The sequence below is a fragment of the Phascolarctos cinereus genome, unplaced genomic scaffold (assembly GCF_003287225.1).
Source record: "Phascolarctos cinereus isolate Bilbo 61053 unplaced genomic scaffold, phaCin_HiC Scaffold_8;HRSCAF=390, whole genome shotgun sequence".
NCBI classification, from domain to species: Eukaryota; Metazoa; Chordata; class Mammalia; order Diprotodontia; family Phascolarctidae; genus Phascolarctos; species Phascolarctos cinereus.
In genome coordinates this window covers 53,769,037-53,788,516 of record NW_027556291.1, presented here as the reverse complement: position 1 = coordinate 53,788,516, position 19,480 = coordinate 53,769,037, and the positions used below count along the sequence as shown (strand labels likewise).

General features: G+C 42.9%; 1 protein-coding gene across 2 annotated transcripts; it reads right to left on the bottom strand.

The window, feature by feature from the left end:
- Nucleotides 1-2,315: 2,315 nt before the first annotated feature.
- NKRF (NFKB repressing factor) lies at nt 2,316-19,166 on the bottom strand. 2 transcript variants are annotated; one of them, XM_020975113.2, is made up of 4 exons: nt 18,550-19,166; nt 11,831-11,961; nt 7,531-7,653; nt 4,167-4,256 (listed from the first exon to the last, which is right to left on the bottom strand). In XM_020975113.2, exons 1-3 carry the CDS (start codon nt 18,786-18,788, stop codon nt 7,565-7,567), a joined length of 459 nt encoding a protein of 152 aa, XP_020830772.1. In that variant the 5' UTR covers nt 18,789-19,166; the 3' UTR covers nt 4,167-4,256; nt 7,531-7,564. The 2 variants fall into 2 exon arrangements, with proteins under 2 accessions (XP_020830771.1, XP_020830772.1); XM_020975112.2 differs by lacking the exon at nt 7,531-7,653 and having other exon boundaries at nt 2,316-4,256; nt 18,550-19,150.
- Nucleotides 19,167-19,480: the final 314 nt, after the last annotated feature.

Genomic DNA, 19,480 nt, shown 5'->3' with positions numbered 1-19,480 from the left:
CATGGGCAAAAATCATGATTTAGGGTAGGGCACAGCTCTGACATATTACAAACAAATGAAGTTAATAGCAACTAATACTTTTGAAATGGGCAGGCATTTAATGTATGTAAACTTTTAAGTATTTTGATGGCTGTGATGATAGTCAGCTTTGGTGGAAAATTAGGACCTTTCTTCATTGCAAACTGTACTTGTACTATACTACTGAAAATAATTTCTCACATTCATATAGTGCTTTCCTCACAGCCCGTGAGTGATGTAGGGAAGGTGTCATCTGATTTTCATCCCCATTTTGTAGGGCAGCAAACACGTTCAGAAGTCAAGAGGCTTTTCCAGGGTCACAAGCAGCACTTCCCAATTCCAAGACTAGAGTTCATTATACTGTAAGCTTCTTGAGGAGCAGGGACTGTCTGCTGCTTTTTGTAGCCCCAGAGATTGAGCACAGTGCCTGGCACATAGTAGGCGCTTAATATTTATTGACCAGCTTCTATAACGCCAGTCAGAAAAGAGGGGAAAGAGATAAATATCCAAAATAATGTTTAACTTAGCTTAGAAGCAGAGTTGAACCGCTGGTGTCTTTCCTGTTCCCAATTCCTAGCATCTTAAAACTCTAAGCAATAAATCAGGACTACCTTTCTGTCCTAGAACATTGGGGCAGGAAGGAAAAACTCAAAAGTTGTTTCTTCTAAATTCCCAGACACTTTGATTCAGAAACCCAGCATTTAACCAAAACACAAAAAACAGAAGCTTGTTCTACTCACTAACTGAACACAGCCACAAGATGCCTTTAAGATTCTTAGTCACGGCATTAAGGAGTAATGTTCACTAGCTTTCTTCAGAAGATATGGAAGCCAGTCCTGCTCTTAGCAAATAGTGAAACTCACTTTTGTTTTCTTCCTATCAGCAACGGTAGAAGGGGGAGAGTCAGATCCTCTGGAAGGAGGGTAGTTAGGAGGTGAGGACCATGTAGGACATGGTAGGTATGAATCAAAGTTGAATATATTCATCTGCAAAAAAGTAAAAAAAAAAAACCACCCTAAAAAGGACTAGCAACTTTTTTTGGTTTTGGTAGGCAATGGGGTTAAGTGACTTGCCCAGGGTCACACAGCTAGTAAGTTTCAAATGTCTGAGGCCAGATTTGAACTTGTGTCCTCCTGACTCCAGGGCCAGTGCTCTATCCACTGTGCCACCTAGCTGCCCCTACAGGACTAGCAACTTTTGATGAAGCATGAAAGGTTAACTAGGTACACAGCAATCTTAGACTAAAGACCATTATGGTGCTATTTTAGATTGACACCTAATTGTTCTTAATGATACTTCCCATTATTCACTTGGTTAAGATTACAACTTGTAATGAGTACAAAAAAGAAAAAAGAGCAAGTTTCAATAATAGCCTGGAAACATTTACTCAATCCAAAAAGAAAGTTCTGTGATGGATACATCCAAGGATAAATGGTTACTCTGGTTCAAACTTGTTCAAGTGTTAAGATATCTTAATGCTTCAAAGATAACCTGTCCACCATTTCCCAGTGAGCTCCTACTGTTTTTTATAGTATTGACGACTCAGAAAACATTCCTTCAAGAGTATGTGAAAGATAGAGGCTGGAGATATGGTACAAAATTGTTCTTCTTAGGGAAGAGGTGTCCATCTGCTTCATGGCTATGTTGTAATAAGTACAAGTAATTCAACTTTACTTTCTTGAACTTTGATTTTTAGGATATTTTAAAAATCCTTTCTATGCTTCTCTCAAGTGCCGTTTTCCTATAAAATGTCACTTCTCAAAGACTCACTTATTTGTACACTTAAGAGGTTCAGCAACTGTCTAAACATGGTGACTAGGATAAATTATCTGGATTATTGGCTGATACTTTTTATACAAAGTGTATGTTTATTCTTGAAAAAGAAATTAAAAGTTTTTAAAGTACCTTAGCACAAAGTATGAGCTAAAATACAAAATGTTGTTGACAGTTGTAGTTTTATTGTAGTTAATATCATTAACACATTTACTCCAAATCGCTTTGCTCTTTAAACAAATTAAAAATTCTTTTAGGGCAAAATTCAAGGTATACTTCAAAGGGAAGGGGTACATTTGGGTGCATTTTTATTATCACATGATCACATCACAATATAAAATAACTAGTGACATCGAGGACACTTCTGTCTTCTGGACTATATACTAGTACAACTTGAACGAGAGCCTTCCTACAAAAGCGTAAGTAAAAAGAGCAAAGTTTCACAACACTTTAGAATGAGTATTTTCTACAACCAGAGAAAATGCAACATCCTCTTCTATTTCACAAAATGCACAAGTTGTTTACATGATCATTTTGGTCTCAATCTGCTTGAGGCATGACAAGTTCATAATGTCCAACGTGGCCTTCCTGTTTGAGCTGATCTAATAAATCTTCCTTACGCCTTTTTCTACCTACCACCAAATATCTTTCACGGCCTATTCCATGAGATTTGCTCCTAAGACCATACTTCTGGGCAATTTGATGTATTTGTTTCCGTTCATCATTGGTAAGCTCTGTAGAAAAAGTTAAATCAGTGTGGCTATCTGACCGTGCATAATTTCTGATGATCTGTTCAATATCTTTCTTGGCAATTTTATTTCCTCTCTCTACATCAAGACCAAGCCCTTCCCGTTTATGCTGTTCTTTGACTGAGATGGGCTCACGGATACCCTCCCCACATTTCCCTAACCCACCCCCTGTCCACCCCATTTTTCTTAAGAGCCGATTCCCAATGTTATCCTCTTTGATTTCTTGTTTATAAGCTTCTTCTGCTGAGCGACCTCGAATTTCATTTCTTGAGATCACATCCTCAATGGTACCTTTCTTCAGGTTGTTAATGACAGTTGGCTGTGTCTTTTTAAGGATTTTCACAGCTTCTTCTGCAGCCGCATGCTTGACAAATTTTTTCACCCCAACTGCTTCTGTGATGAATTCATTCTCCAGAATCACCTTGCATTTCCACCTTGAGTCTGTCAGCCTTTCAAAAACATACTTGACAGTCATTTTGTTGAACTGAGCTGTATCGTTTAGTGTGCATACAGGGTTTGAAGAGTTCTCATAAATTACAAGATCCTTTAAATCTTTGTTTCCAGATCCCTTAGGTGAATAGCCTACTGTTTGAACCTGTGTAGCTTGGACAACTGGGGTATCAGATTGTGTTTTTTGAAGAATTTTCAATGCTTTAGAAGCAGCTGCATGTTTGCTTACTTTTTTGCTTCCATAACCTTCAGCTAAGCAGTGTCCCTGCAAAAACACCTGACAGCGCCATGTGCGATTTGGCATCATCTCATGCTTGTATTCAATTGTCATTTTGTTGAATGAAGCAGAATTGTTTAGGATTCCAATAGCATCGTTTGCATTTTCTATAAGGACAAAATTGGTCCAATGTTTGGAACTAGAAGCAGAGTCTGACTGCTCTGCCCCATTCTTGACAGAGATATCTTCTGGGGCTTTTAGGGCTGGAGGAAAATCATATGATACACCAATCTGACATACCACAAGGTCATCTTGATAAATATGTCTGAATTTCCTCTTAATTACTCTAACCTCAACAGATTTTTGCAAGAGCTTTATGGCCTGCTCAGTAGCTCGATCCCTAGAACCATTTTTGCTGCCAGCATAACCTGTAGTCAGATAGATACTCTGGCACCTAACTTCACAAGCAAAGCCATCAATTAAAAGTTTTTTACTTCTGGGGATGTCAATAGGGGGGATTTCTTTTAAAGAAGCATATATATACTCAGGATTGGTCTTACATGCCTGAATGCAACGAGTTAACATGTATGTATAATTAATTTTATCACCTCCAAGATTCATCCCTGAAAGGCTCTTGCAAATAACTGCAGAAAGTCTTTCAATAAACTGTTGCTTCCCAGCTACTTCTGATTCTGAAAATTTTACTGAGGGGGAAGCCACAGCAGCTGACTGAGAGGATGGAGGAGGATGGGATGTAGCACTTGGGGCAGGGTTCACACTAGCTGATAACATGCTGGTTGTTGCAGTCTGGTTATTAGTGAGAGCACAACTTGTTTTGGAATACTGAGACTTTTGATCTTGGGAACTGTTGTTAACATCATCTTGGTAGGTGTCTAATGGCGTGATGGTAGAGTCTGCTTGCTGTGTTTTAGTGTCTGAAGGATCTTCCATTCTTTCATCTTTACTACTACTAGCTACAAAGTGTACAGGTTCAAAACGAGGTTTCACCTGGAGTCTGGAAGCAGTTTGCTTTTTGGGAGGGATTTGACCTACGGAATGAGTGAAATTTATAGTTAAAGAAAAGAAGAATTTCAAATATCATTCCCCAAACGCCATACTACAGTTAGTTGTGGTTCAAAATAGAATCTTCAATAGCTTATTTCAGGTTTTTCAACTTTTAACACTATTAAGTGATGGATGTTTCATTAACAGACTATTCAAAAAAGGTCTTTAGTTTCACAGCTGACAATGCTTGGCTTACCTGGGGGGGGGGGGAGGTAATACAGTGTTGCACATGTCAATTTAATTTTCCTGTGTAGGGGGAATGCAACAAGATCGAAAGGGAAAAAATAAAACAACACTGATCTAAAAAGGCACTTATCACTATTAAAATAGAAGAAAAATGTCTACCCAAGTTAAAGAAAATCTCACTATATCCCAGTTGCTAAATAAACTGCTCCCATCATCTCAGCCCAGGCAGTACTAAGAAACACAGACTATCAGAAGCTGGTAGGAACCCTGTACTAACCCATACCTCTTTAGCATCCCCAACCATAGGCCTTCTAGTTTCTGCTTTGTATTATATGACAGCAGTGGCAAAATAGAAAACATCCAATTTCCAAACTTGATCTTAAGGAAAAAAAAAGTCACAGCCTACTGTCCTCCAATCTAGAATCTAGACCACTAAACATGACATTTCATAGTTCCAATTAAGAGTCCTGTACATGGAGGGCAATTAAAGGAACACCAGACTGGATGTTAAGAGACCGGGGGGGGGGGGGGGGGAAGCTAGATGGTGCAGTGGATAAAACACCAGCCCTGGAGTCTGAAGGACCTGAGTTCAAATCCGACCTCAGACACTTGACATGTATTAGCTGTGTGACCCTGGTGGGCAAGTCACTTAGCCACATTAACTAGCAGCAAAAAAAAAAAAAAAAAAGAAAAAAAAAGAGAGAGAGAGAGAGAGAGAGACATGGATTCTGGTTGAGGGCTCTGCCATTAGGCTTAACTGCAAATGGGAGGGCTGGACTAAATAGTTTCTAAGGGCTTTTCCAGTTTTGACATTCTATGATTACCATATTTATAATATAAGTAGAATTTAGTGGTGAGGCATGGCAGGGGTGAACATAATATAGCCAAGATAACAAATGGCTGTCAAACGGTAACAAAAGATGCATTATTAATAATGGACTAAAAACATATATATCATGGGTCTTAATACTACACACCTCCAGAAGCCAACGAAATAGTGACAACAGTGTACCATGTGTACCCAATCATGGTTTGACATAGAAGGAATGTTAAAGCATAAAGAAAGGAGACACCCAGTGGTTATTCACCGGGTGAATTACAGTGTAAAATACTGGACTGCTGTATCTCTGGCCTAGGAAGGTGATGTCACCTTTTCACTAGGGAAAGCCATTCATTTAGGCATAGAGGGAGACATTATTTGGACTATAAAAAAGAAGTTAACTTGTAAGACTCATCTGCCTGGGCTGAGAGGACTAAGGTGACCCCCCCCCCCCATAGCTAAACTTTGTCAAATCCTTGGGGGAGTACAGAATTAACATGAGAAGATGGAGTATACTCTAGGATTTCGGGTCATTTTTACAGGGAAAAGAATTAATTTTTCATTATCACCTGATATAAATTCAATACACAGTAAGTCCGACCTATGTGCCTCCAAATCAATGAAATACATTCTTTTTTTGACTTTGAAGGCTCCATGGTTTCTTTGATCTGAGTCTTTCTACCACCAATTTAGATTATAACCCCTTCTGGCCTTCTCATTCTGGTTTTCTCCCAAATACTCCAGAGAGGAGCATTCAAAATGTACCACTTAACGTTTTATCTTGATCACTCTCATGATTTTCTGTTACCATATTTTACCTACACATCCTGCACACATTTGGAACAAACTTGTGTTGATTAACTTTTCAGAAGACCTTATTTTGAACAACCTAATTGTCCCAAGACTGAATCAGATTAATGAATGGCTTAATTAATGAGTGGCTCCAAATAGAAAAATTTCTGCCTGTGTATATATTATAGCTTATGTCTGACTAACCCTTGGGCAAAAATCTGTCTCCAGTATCCTTGTTCTGTGCTCAACCCCCACCCTTTAGTGGCAGCTTTGCCCTTTCCCAACACATTCCCTAAAATCACTTCAACAGATTATCATTTCATTCTTTCAGGGTGCACACTGTCACCCCATGTGAGGGGCAGGGGAGGGGATTGGATCTGCTCTAGTTCCTAGAAGCCTACTCCTTGGAGCTGTTGGAAGCAAAATAGCATGTGTTTCATCATGTTCAGCTTCTTCCAGCCTATGGCTCACCCAACCTGAGCACAGTTCCACCAGGCTGGCCCCCTCTTTTCCCCAACTGGAGTCATTCCCTTTTGCCTCTGATGAAGACTCCAAGATGCTGGTAATTCAGAGTCCAGTAGAGAGGCAGTTTGGTGGAGTGGAAAGAACGCTGGCCTTAGGTGTCAGAAGAGAACTGGGTTTGAATCCTGCCTCTGACATTTACTAGCTGTGTGACCTTGGGAAAGTCACTTAGCCTCTCTAAGCCTCAGTTTCCTCACCTGTAAAATGGGAACAATTATCACCCAAAGTAACATGAAAGTCAACGTTAAAAAGCAAAACAAAACAACCACCTTGGGTCAAATGTTAACAGACAATATTGATATCATATCATCAAAGTTATAGGCTATAACCTTTCTGTCAACAGCTACAAAAGTGCAAAGTGATGTGAGATTTATCAGTTGTTTAATTGTTAGGGGTATGTGTGTGTGTGCGGTGGAAATACCTTGTAAGGCAATTTGGGTATTTATGGTAAAGTATATTAAAATGGCTAAAAAACATCTGCAGTACCTACCTCACAGGACGGTTGTATAGATTAAATACGGTAATAAATGGTAAGTGCTTTATACACGTTAAGAGTGACCTGGGAATGTCAGCTCTTATTATCACCAACTTTTCAACCCTCCTCTCACCATCCTTGGTCTGGGTTTTCTTCATAACATTCATCCATCTTGGTAGTTGTACTTCAGCATCCCCACCCCTCCCCCCCACCCCTCCCTCAAGCCTTGTGGTCTGTGTTCTCCAGGGCCCGTAAATCCTTCAGCAGCTAGAAAACCAAGAGTAAAGAAGGCCTTGGGCCGGGGCACAGTAGGACTGCCAGGAGCCCCACTGTTGAATGGCAGTCTAACGTCACAAAGATTTATCACCTACTATAAGCACAGTACTGTGCCAGGTGCTAATGGGGACACAAAAAACCAGACATAGTCACTTGGCTGTGACAGAAATACAAACATCATATATACCCTATGCAGGTCACTGCAAAATTCTCCCTATTCTTCATTCTTGCTGGGTGCTCGCTGGCAGTGAGATCCTCAGTTCTTTGTCCTTCTTGCTAGTAGCACGTCCTGGAGAAGTGCTGGGGCAAGCTGATTGGGGGGAGGGGGGAAGGGGGGGGAGGGAAGGAGCAAGGTGGGGAGGGAGGGAGGGAAAGGGAATCTTCAACTCTTGAGTTGTCACTCCCCTTCTCACTTTATTAGCACACACACCCAACTTCCCCTGCATCAGATTCACCTTCCACATCTGTCCACTCACATGGCCACCACCCTAGTTCAGGCCCCAACATTCCCTCTGCATGCATTACTGTAATGGCCTCGTCTTTCCCCACTCCAATCAATTGTCCACACGGCTGCCCAACTGATATTCCTAAATCACAGTTCCAACCATGAGGCTTTCTCAAGAAGCTTAGATGGCAACCTCTTCCTCAAATCAGTATTTAAAGCCCCTCACAATCTGGCTCTGACCTATCTTTCTAGAATGATTCCATATTCCTCCCCACCCAACATTCTGGCCATCCCGGCCTACTTACTGTTCCATGTACATGACACTGTGTTGCATGCCCCTACACCTGGAATGCTCTCTTCCTTCCTCATCTCCACCTTTGGGCAACTTCAAGGCTTACCTCCCAGAGGCCTTCTGTGAGTCCCTTCATTGTCCTTGTCCCTTTCCCCCAACTATTTGGTCATTTAATCTGTAGATTTCTCATATTCACTTATCTGTGTACATGTTTGTTTTCCCCCAAGTAGAATGGAAGTTACTTGAGGGCAAGGATAATTTCATTTCTGTATTTCCAGTGACACATAAAGAGCTTAATAAATACCTGTTGAATCCTGCCCTCAAGGAGCTTGCCAGAGGAGAGAAGATGTACATACTATCAGAGCCATACAAATAAAATATCATGGCACCTAAGAAGACGGAGAGACTGTTTCTGGTCGGGGACATCTCTAGTAGGCAACCAGAAATTTGGGTACAGCCACATGTGTTGTGCATACACAAACAAATCAAGGGGCCATTGTCCCTAACCCTAAGAAAACTTGAAAGGGACAGGCATGTCCACCGATATTCAAATCGTTTTTTCATTTAGGTTGTTGCTACCTAAAACAGACAACCATTTGACTGGCACCCAGGAATCCATCATCTGACAGAATGGGATTAAACAGTTAAGATGATCTTATATTAACTTTATTAGGCTCAGGCAAAGAGATCCAGACTCCCATTCAAAATTCTATTTGCATTTTTCCAAAGTAGAGAAATTGTAATATTTGAGACCTTGTGACCCTATTCTCTCCTTTGACACTTCCTATCTTATTTAACCAAGGGTCTGGGAGGGATGGTGGCAGTAGAATGGCTACATTTTACAATTTCATAAAGAAAAAACAAGCAGTCTTAAGTCAAATATCAATAGGGGAAAAAATCTGATGGAATGTTTTCCAGGTATTAACAAGTCGACCTTCACAGACATACTTTGGTCAACCTCCTATAGTGTCTACTGGGTCCAGTGTCCAAGTTCAAAGCCTTCTACTCTGCTCTTTCTGACTCATGACTAATTCAGCAACATGTGGAAGGTAAAGAATCAATCTGTGGTGGTATTTAAAGAGCTGGAAAAGAGATCCCTTCATTTTCATAGATGAAGAAATTTTTGGCCCAGAAAGGTTACAGAGCTTCCCCAAGGCCACACAGCTAGTCTTGGCTCTGGTTCTTTCCATTCAAGCATCTGTTAAAACTCCTATTTTACACAAGATATTGGAAGAGGCCAAAGTCCCAGTTCTCAAGGAGCCCAGAGTCTACTGGGTGTGACAAACCGATCAGTACAACTTCAAGCAGGGAGCCAAGAAGATCCAAGTGTTCTCACCTTCTTCGAATTATTCTAGAACTAGAATTTTCAGTTAATACATTTTACCCCAATTCTCCTATTCCAGGGCTATGTAGGTAATAAGGGTTTATTAGTTAAGGGCAAATTTCCCATCCAGAGACTATATAGATCTGTATTTTCATAGCAACTTGCAGGCTAAAGAAGTAGGTTCATTTTTAAAAGCTCTAGGCTGTTATCTTTTAAAAATCAGCAGGATCAGTTATTGGGAGCTGCTAAGTTTGTCCATTTAAATGTTTTTTTTTAGAAATTAAGATGAGTAATTTTCATCTCTTAATTAGTTGTTTGGCCAGTCTTACTAGATAAGAAGGACTTCGTACCACATCCATGCACTCAAATTGCTTTTTTTTATATGAAAGAAAGCTAAAACACTAACAATTTTAAGCATTTTAATATTGCAGATTGTAATTTCACTTAACTGCTGATTTTTTTTTTTTGGCTAGGCAATTGGGGTTAGGTGACTTGCCCAGGGTCACACAGCTAGTACATGCTGTGTGTCTGACAGCAGATTTGAACTCAGGTCCTCCTGACTTCAAGGCCGGAGCTCTATCCACTAAGCCACCTAGCTGCCCCTTAACTGCTGATTTTTAAATAGGACAGGTTGGAAGCAAGCTGCACCAATGATTTATACAACTCGTATAAAAACAGCATCAAGGGTGTGTGTGTATCAAAGACGGGCCAGTCTAAGGAGAATGAGACACAATAGATGGAGAGAATCCCAGGGTTATATTGGTCCCCTTGAGATATTAAGAGAACCAGAAGATGGCTTCCAGTGAGTGCACTGGCTAAATCAAATTCTCCTGGGAGGACACAGACAAGAACTGCACAGAAGAGGTTACAATCTGTGTGTTTGTTGGGGGCAGCACCAAATCAAGGAGATCAAAGGTCCACCCAAAGGGGAAAAGTGTGGAACACTAGTCTTCTTTATCACTTATAAATTAATCATAATGAAGAAAATGGTTTTCCTAATAGAGTTCTTAAGAGAGAATTGCCAATTTCTAACCCCTGCCTTAAAGTCTGTTTTCAGGAATGACCTTGGTCCTGACCCATCATACAGAAATAGAATCCATTTTATTTTTAGGAGAAAAAAGAATAATATGGCTGGATTAGGAAAATGAGGGTGCTAAAGTTAAAACTACAGAAGAACTTACTGCCAAGATCTATATCTATAGATAATAGGTATATAGGTATATAGTATATTACACTTTACATATGTGCACGAATACTGTTACCTCATCTGTGCAAGGCACTGTGCTGGGTCAGGGGCTGAGTGGTGTAAAGATACAAAAATGCCAAACCAGACCCACTTTCAAGGAAATGACCACTGAGTGAGGGACACAGCCTACATATATAGAGAGATCATTTTAATAAGCTAAGCACATGAAGGAGGTAGAAAGCAAATGCTCTTCAAGTCCAGAGGCGGGAGCTGTGACATATCAGGCTAGGCAGATCGAAGCAGGGCAAGCAGCAAGTGGGCAGCTGAGGGGGCTGGCATGTGGGCCTATGTGGAAGGAGCAGCACAGGGCGTGCCATTTGAGGAATAGGCATAGTTCAACTGGAACAGAACCAAAGATGTGAAAAGCAATTTGAGCAAAAAGGGAGAAGAGAAAGATAAGGCTGAAAAAGGAACCTGGGGTCAGATCTGTTCAGAGGATTGTGAATGCCAGGCTAATGAGTCTGGATGCAATTGGACAGGCAGAAGGTCTTTGAGCAGTTAAGCGGTTTAGAGCAGTCCATTAGGAAGAAGAATCTGGAAGTGATAGACAGCCTGGTCTGGAGGGGGTCTGGCACAGAAAGAAGTTAAGGAAAAGCTACTGCAACTATCAAGGCAAGAAGTAATGGGTTCTTGATCTAAGTTGGCAGCAGTGGGGAAGCCCTCTGAAGCCAGGAATCCTGTCATACCTAAACTTGGTATTCCCTAGCCTTAGCCTACCCTACCCTAGCCAACCCTAGCCTAGCCTAGCCCAGCCCAGCCCAGCACAGTGCTCTGCCCAGACTAGGGCCTAAGTGAAGGACCCTGGTCACACACTACAATGCAAGAGCATTGATTGTGTGTGTGTGTGTGTGTGCACGCGCGCCACACACACATGCCATCATGAGCAAGCTCCATCTTGGGGGATCTGGTTTAAGTATGGCATGATTTTTATTTATAAGAGTGGATCCCATTCCATGGGCCTCTATGATATCTAGGATACTTATTATTTTATTAAGTGCCCATTCTCCATAAAACTGTTAATAAATGAAAGGATAACAGAACTAACAACTCTCACATCCCAAGTTTGAAAGTAACCATTTTTTACACTTACAAGAATTAAGTATCACCCTCATTTTACCAAATGAAGCAGAGACCTCAGGTTTCTTCAGATCACACATGGAGGAAAAGGAAATATACTCACCAGCACAAGGCGAGGGGGGACGTTTTTGAGCTTTGGGAGCATTAGGCAATACCAGTTCATGTGAAGGCATCTCCCCAATATCAATACCTTCAGCCATCTTGAAAATTTTTTCCATCAATTGTGGGCTATACCTATGTTTGAAGTAATAAAAGATGATGTTAAAACATATAAGAATTAAACTAGCTCCAAAACTTCTAAATGGGCTATTCCCATTATAAGCTGTTATACCTCATGCATGGAAAACTACAAAGAGGGTCTCTGAAATGGCCATGCCTACTTTAGCTCAAAGGGCAAGGGATCCGTACGAGTTTTGGTTTTGACTCGTAACCACTTCCCACTCTTACCTTGGGGTCCCATGAGTGTCATGGAATCAATGATGCCATTTGGGGAGAATTTTTTAAAATGGATGGCAAGTGCCGGTGCTGAATTTGAATGAGGGTGAGAACTTGTCATTTCTGGCATAGTATGCTCCTCAGACCCAACAGCCCCTTTTCCAAGCAAAGCAGAGAAGTCAGTACACAGGTAATAAGCCCACAACCATCCCTTAGAGCTTACGAAGAAATCTGCTCAGGTCTATCAACTCCGTTTCTGAATAGTTCTTCCCAAAGTTAAAAGGAATATGATCCTAGTCTTCTTAAGTCCTTTCCCTCATACCTCCAAACATCGCTGTCTACCCTAAAGTTCCCCATCTGGTAAAGACCATCCTCTATACCAGGCTGTTAGTGGTTCCCCTGTGCTAGCTGTGCTTCAGGGTGGTTCTGGGTAAACCCCCCCCCCCATATTAATGTTTCTGGCTTTTCCAGGGGGAAAAAGTTTTGATAAAAACCCACCAGCACCACCTACTGGCAGCTATTGGCACAGCATATTTCCATACCTGTTACTTCACTATCCACTCCAGATACATCAAACAGGACATTTACTCTATCTGAACTTGGGAAAATCATGACAAGTTACATAATATAGTGGGATCAATTACAAATCTGATATTTTCGAGTCAAATTAAAGCAAAGGAAGATATGAAAAGCCTAGACAACTTCAAGTGGAGGGAACTAAAGGAAATGCCTTCACTGTACTTACATCCACCACCAGAACCCAGGGCTTTAAATAGTCACAAGCTCAAAATTGGTCTTTAGGTCCATCCAAATCCAAACATAGAATGCAATGATCAATTCCATGTGTGACATCCATAAATAACACAAAAATGCTCATTACAGAAACATCCACACATTTGTCCATTGATTTTTTTCTTTTCCAGCAACGCCATTAGTTATAACCACTGCATTCACTCTGCTATGAAATCCAACCATTCTAATCAGACAAAAATATACCTCGGTGTAGGATGGAAATATACTCAATTTCTTCATCCTTTAATAAGAAGCTACTTAAAGTTTAACATTTGGTAATTCTAATGATCAAGGTTGGCTTGAAAGAGGAGAATGAGTTTCCCTCCTTTTTCTGCAGGATGGGGTGGGGATGGGGATCTCCAAGTGTGGAACGTTGCATATATTGGGTAATTTGAAGGAATTCCTCTCCTCTCCCCTCCCTTTTCTTTCATAAACTTTGTTACCAACTGGAGAGTGGAAGGTAGATTTAGAAATGAAAGCGATGGAAAAACAAAAGAGATCAATAAATATGTTTTTTTAAAGCTTACCTAGCACCTAGTTAACAAGAATAGTTACCTAGTGATCAGAGGAGGTATATGAACTATTTACCTCCAGTAGCTCAAAAGAATGCCTCTCAATGCCTTTTTGCATTAGTTTCACTTCTTCATTTGCAGACTCGATGCAGTTAATCTTGACTTATAAGGTTGATGGGGCGCCCCCTAGCCGCCCCCCCCCCCCCCCCCCCCGCCACAGGCCCAAACTGCTCATTTAAGTTAGAAGACACCTTTCCCAACAGCAAGTCCCTCTGAAGCTACTTACCAATGAAACCCAACCCCTCCAGTGCCAGAAATCACTGGGCACAGTATTTAAAACTTTACCATTCAAAGAAAACCACAAACATCACCTCGGATGACAGTATTCCAGAACTCATTGCCATGTATTTTTAATTTCGCAGGAAAGCAAATCATAGTGCCTACAAATCTCAAACTGGGTGCAAGTGATCAAACCTTTGGTCCCCCTCCATTTTCTATCGTGCCTCCTCACTCACTCAGGGACTTGGGGATGTAACAAGCAAGGTGTCTCTACCAAGTAGTGTGACTCTTGAGTTGTTTTCAGACACAGCACTTTAAAACCTGGATAGATTTGACTAGAAACCCTTCTCCTTTAAAACAAATAAAAAGCTTCTGAAAAGTCCTCAGTCCAGTCTTAAATGGTGATTTGCCATGTACTGCTAAGTCAAACAAGAGACACACATCTAAACAAATACACACAAGCTGTGACATTTGCCCTAGAGTAGCTCCCATTTTGGGACCTGGAACAGACACACACACACAGACACACACACACACTCACTCTCAGCAGCATTTACAAACCAGCAATATGCAAGAAAAAAAGGTGATAGATATTCTAGGGGAAAACCAGAATCTATTGTGATTTTAAAAATTCATGTTTAAGCTGTTCAAAAATCAACAAGCCTAGCATTTTGCCAGTTTGCCTGGAATTTAGCATTTTCAATATATCAAGAGTCAATAGCATAAGTAAAAATGAGGATACAAGATGCATAGAGAGGATTTAATAGTTTGACTAGTAATGGCTTACCAAAGAAATGCAGAAAGGATTAAATTGCTCCATTAGGTCCAACCAAGTAAATGAGAGTTGGCACTTGAAAATTAAGCAGAGGTTAGGATTTGTAGTTACAAAATTACTTGTTCAGAACTATTTACAGACTCCTGCCAGAAACTGAACCAAACTTATGCAGCCAAGCTACTGCTACCAACGTCTAGTTGACAGCAGAGGACAGGAACAATTTCAAGTAACTTTTACATAAATCATTGGAATTATTCAGAATGAGCCTTTTAAGTCATAAACCTACCTCTTCTCCTGAAATGATCAAGAAATCCCAGATTTGAAAGGGAAAAATCCTTTCAAAAGCTCCCCTTCTTCCTTTATCAGCAAAGTGATTCATCCACATCACCCACTAGACCAACTGTTAATTTCACAACCTATCCCTAGCCAGCATCTACCATCCTAGGACCAGTTTTAGACCAGTACAGAAGAGATGTTCTTAATAAATAACCTAGGCAGAAAAGCCTGCTTAATTTTAAGATAACTTTCACAATATCAAGCAATTTCTCACAAACAACATAATGGCCAAAATGGACTGCTGGCTTGGTACATACAGCATTGAACAATAATGCTTGGGGAAACAAACTTCTGGCTAATTGAATATTAGCCAGAGTTCCCATATTTAAGTATAACATCATTTGTCAAAGAATTAGGATATAGCAAAAATACAACTGATGCTAAACTATACTAAACACAGCTGTTATTCTCATGATTCCAAATGCCCCTCCAGAGCAATATATAAATAAACACCAAGAATCATTTCATAGGATCTTAGAGCTAGGGCTGGATGGGACCCAAGAAGCCACCTAGTCCAACTCTCTCATTTTACAGAGGAGGAAACTGAGGCCCAGGAAAGGAAAGAGACTTGTCCAAGGTCACACATATGCTCCTAGATCTAGAACGAAAGGGACCTCAGAGGCCATCTAGTCCAACCTCATTTTACAGAGGGGGAAACTGAGGCCCAGGGAAGGGAAAGGACTGGCCCAAGGTCAGAAAGCTACTAACCAAATCTGAACCCGTGTTTGGACACCAGCCCAGAGTCAGAGCTCTTTCCACTGTACCACAGTTGGTACAGATACAGTTGCTAGAAAAGAACAGTGTACCTAAAACGTACTCAAGAAAGGTCTCTCCAGAGTAAATCCCTGATATTATTTTATTACTCTATTTCTCTTTCATAAAGAAGAGAACGCAGAGAAAAAGCTCCAATTATCCAAATTTTCTAGTAGTTCAGATTTTGCATAAAAGGGAGTTTGGGGGCTAATCCTTTAAAACCGTATTTGTGCTGAATAATCCTATGAAACCTGAGGCATATGAACCATACAGGTTTGTTTCTTTTATAGGATAAATTCACAGGAAGATAGACCTGTAAACCACAAACCTGTAAATCCACACCTCACCAACCCCTTGAATCTTTTTTTTTTGGGGGGGGAGCTTCCAGCTTTGTTTTAACCTACAAATTTGAAAGGCATGTTGGTAGAGTGCATAGAGACTGAATTCTTACTAACAAGCAAAGTATAAAAGATATCTTGCTTAAAGAAAGGAAATGAAAATGATTCCTTCTTCATCACTGCTATTAGGCTAATTAAGGCTATTAATATGAGGCAATGAAGCACCATGGCACTGGATCTTGAATCTGGGGATCTGGGTTGGAGCCCTGCCTTTTCCCATTACTCCTTGTGTGACCTTACCTCTCTGGGCCTCAGTTTCTTCATTTTGAAAATAAAGGGGTTAGACTAACTAGATAACCTCTTGGGTTCCATAAAGCTCTCCATCTGTGATGCTCTGAACCCCTGATGCCAGCTCATTCATTTAGCTCTTGAAACAGCAAAGGAAAGAAAAATTCAGCAAAATTTTCCACATGGAATACATGTCAGTCTGGTTTATGTTTCGGATCTGGATCATCTCTTGGAGGCAGAAATTATACTAGGCAAGAAGAATAGAAGAAATGGTTTGTGAGGGTGGCAGCAAATGGAAGCACCATTAACGTCAATGGAGAATGGTAAACTTATACTAGCATTAACCCAAGATAGCTGAAACTTTGTTAGACCTATGCCCTGTTAACTCAATTTTTCATTAAGAAAAAAAAAAAGTCCCACTGAGTTAACTGAGGGCCAAATTTCAGTCAGAAAATGATCAGCTTAGCCCAGACTGGGTTTTGATGGGTGGAGCTGCCCATGGATAGTTTAAAGAAAAACTCGACCTATGAAATGCCACATGGCAGTTTCCTTTGGATTGAACGGGAGGGTCCAAATACCTCTCTATCTGGGAGGCCCCAAAAGGAAGGGGGTGGGGAAAAAAAGACCTGAAGCCCAATCCCTAGGCAGAATGCTACTGATACCTAATTCCACTTGGGGCAAAAATGAAAGAAATCCTTTTCTACAGTAGATTTTCCAGTTCCTCAGCCAGCTTCACTGGCAAAAGCAGGAGACCATGTGTATGTTGTGGCCCAGGACGCTGAGGAAGGAGCCTTCCTAGCTACTGAGAGCCAAGAGAAGCAAAAGGATGTGGGCCAAGCAGCAGAGGGAGAGACACATTCCCCCTTCCAAGGGGAAGAAAGTGCCACACAGAGCAAGAAGGGTGACTGGAGACCAAGGTCCCTGGAAATGGAGGAGGTGGGGAATGGTTTGATGTGAAATCAGAGCCAGGGCCCTAGACCCACCGGGAGGGCAGGGAAGGAAGAGAATGAAACTCAAAGAAAAAGGATGGTAATTAAGAAGAAAGGAAGAGGGAAATGGAAGGAAAAAAGAGAAGGGAGAGGAAGGAAAATGAGAGGGGTGAAGGGAGGGGTGAAAATGAGAGAGGAAGATGGAAGGAAAAGAAGAGACAAGGATGGGAGTGAAAGGAAAATGGGAGGGGTGAAAGAAGGGAGAGGAAGGAAAATGGGAGGGGTGAAAATAAGAGAGGAAGGAAAATGGGAGGAGTGAAGGAAGGTGGGGGAAGGAAAATGGGAGGGGTGAAATGAGGAGAGGAAGGAAAATGGGAGGGGTGAAATGAGGAGAGGAAGGAAAATGGGAGGAGTGAAAATAGGAGAGGAATGAAAATGGGAGGGGTAAAGGAAGGGAGAGGAAGTAAAATGGGAGGGGTGAAGGAAAGGAGAGGAAGGAAAATGGGATGGTAAAAGAAGGGAGGGAAAGGAAAATGGAAGGGGTGAAAATAGAAGAGGATAGAAGAAAAAAGGAGAGAAGAGAGGGGAAGGAAAATGGAAGGGGTGAAAGAGAGAGAAGGAAAATCGGAGGGTGAAAACAGGAAAGGAATAAAAATGGGAGGGGTGAAAATAGGAGAGGAAGGAAAATGGGAGGGGTAAAACAAGGAAAATGGGAGGTGTAAAGGAAAGGAGAGGAAGGAAAATAGGAAGGGTGAAAATAGGAGAGGAAGGAATATGGGAGAGGTGAAAATGAAAGATGATGGAAGGAAAAAAGGAGAGAAGGATGGGAGGGGAAGGAAAATGGGAGGGGTGGAATAGAAGGAAAATAGGAAGGGTGAAGGAAAAGAGAGGAAGGTAAATGAGAGGGGTGAAAGAAGGGAGGGGAAGGAAAATGGAAGGAGTGAAAACGGAAGATGATGGAAGAAAAAAAGAGAGAAGGATGAGAGGGGAAGGAAAATGGGAGGGGTGAAGGAAGGGGAGGAGGGGTCGAGCCGGGGAGAGGGGAGTGAGTCGGGGAGGGGGAAAGCGGGGGAGAGGGAAGGGGAAAAGAGGGAGAGCGGGGGAGAGGGGAGGGGGCGAGCCAGGAGCGGGGGAGCCAGCGGGGGGAGAGACAGAGAAGGGGGAGAGACAGAGAAGGGGGAGAGAGGAAGGGGGGAGGAGAGCCGGAGGGGGGCGAGCAGAGGAGAGACGTAGGCGAGCCGGGGAGGGGGGGAGCGGAGGAAGGGGGGTGCCGGGGAGGGAGTGGGGGGAAGGAAGGCTCCCCGAACCTCGGCTCTGGTCCCCCCACACACACACGCCGCCCCCCTCTCTGGTCCCCCGGTCCCCCAGTCCCCGTCCCCGCTCACCTGCAGCCCAGGAAGATGTGGTTGGTCCATGCCGACGAGAGAGCCAGCAGCTGGTCGAGCGCGGCGCCGGGGTACTTGTGCAGGTGGCGGCAGATAAAGGTGCGCCGAAGCCCCCACTGCCAGTCGCTTTCGTGACTGTAGCGCCACTGGCTCACCACGGCCTCGGGTGGCATCACCGAAGAGGAGGGCGGCGGCAACAAGTCGCCCTCCCGCAGCAGCCCATCGCCACCCTGCGCCATCTCCAACTCGGGTCTCCGCGGCCACCCGCACAACTGCCAGCGACTGAAGCGGAGGTGGGTGGCTGGATGGAAGGCAGGGCTCGAGGGCTGCAGCGCCGAGGCGGTCCCCGGAGACCACTCTCAGGGCGGGGAGCAGAAGCCGGCGAGCCGAGGTCGCAGGACGAGACGATGGTTGTAGCACATGAGGAGAGGAGCGAGGATGTGGGGAGGCTGCGAGCAGGGGAGCTTGGGAGCAGGGGGCGGGGGGAGAGAGGGGCAGGGCGCTAGGGAGACAGGCACGCGTGCGCCGGAAGAGGGAAGACTGGGTTCCAGTGCCTCCCCCTCCCTGCCTCACGCAAACTCATACGTTACGCGAGACCATCCGCTTTCGACATGCGGCCCGAGAGTCCCGAGTGCGCACGCGCTTCTCCCTACCCACCTTTCTAAACTCTCGACCAAGACTCTCGCGAGATTATTCAGAACAAAATCAAATACAACCAAATAATGGCTGGTCACGCCCCGCTGTGACGCCATTATACTGCAAGCAGTGGGACTCGAAGAACTTGATAGAATGTTCTAGAAAGGAGCCCCCCCACCCCGCCCCGCCCTGGAAATGAGTCCACTAATGTCCCTCCCGCGGCGGATGGTGGTGGTCGCCAAAGACCATGGGCGCAGAATCCTTCGATTTCCGCAGTCACGTGGGCGACTCGGCC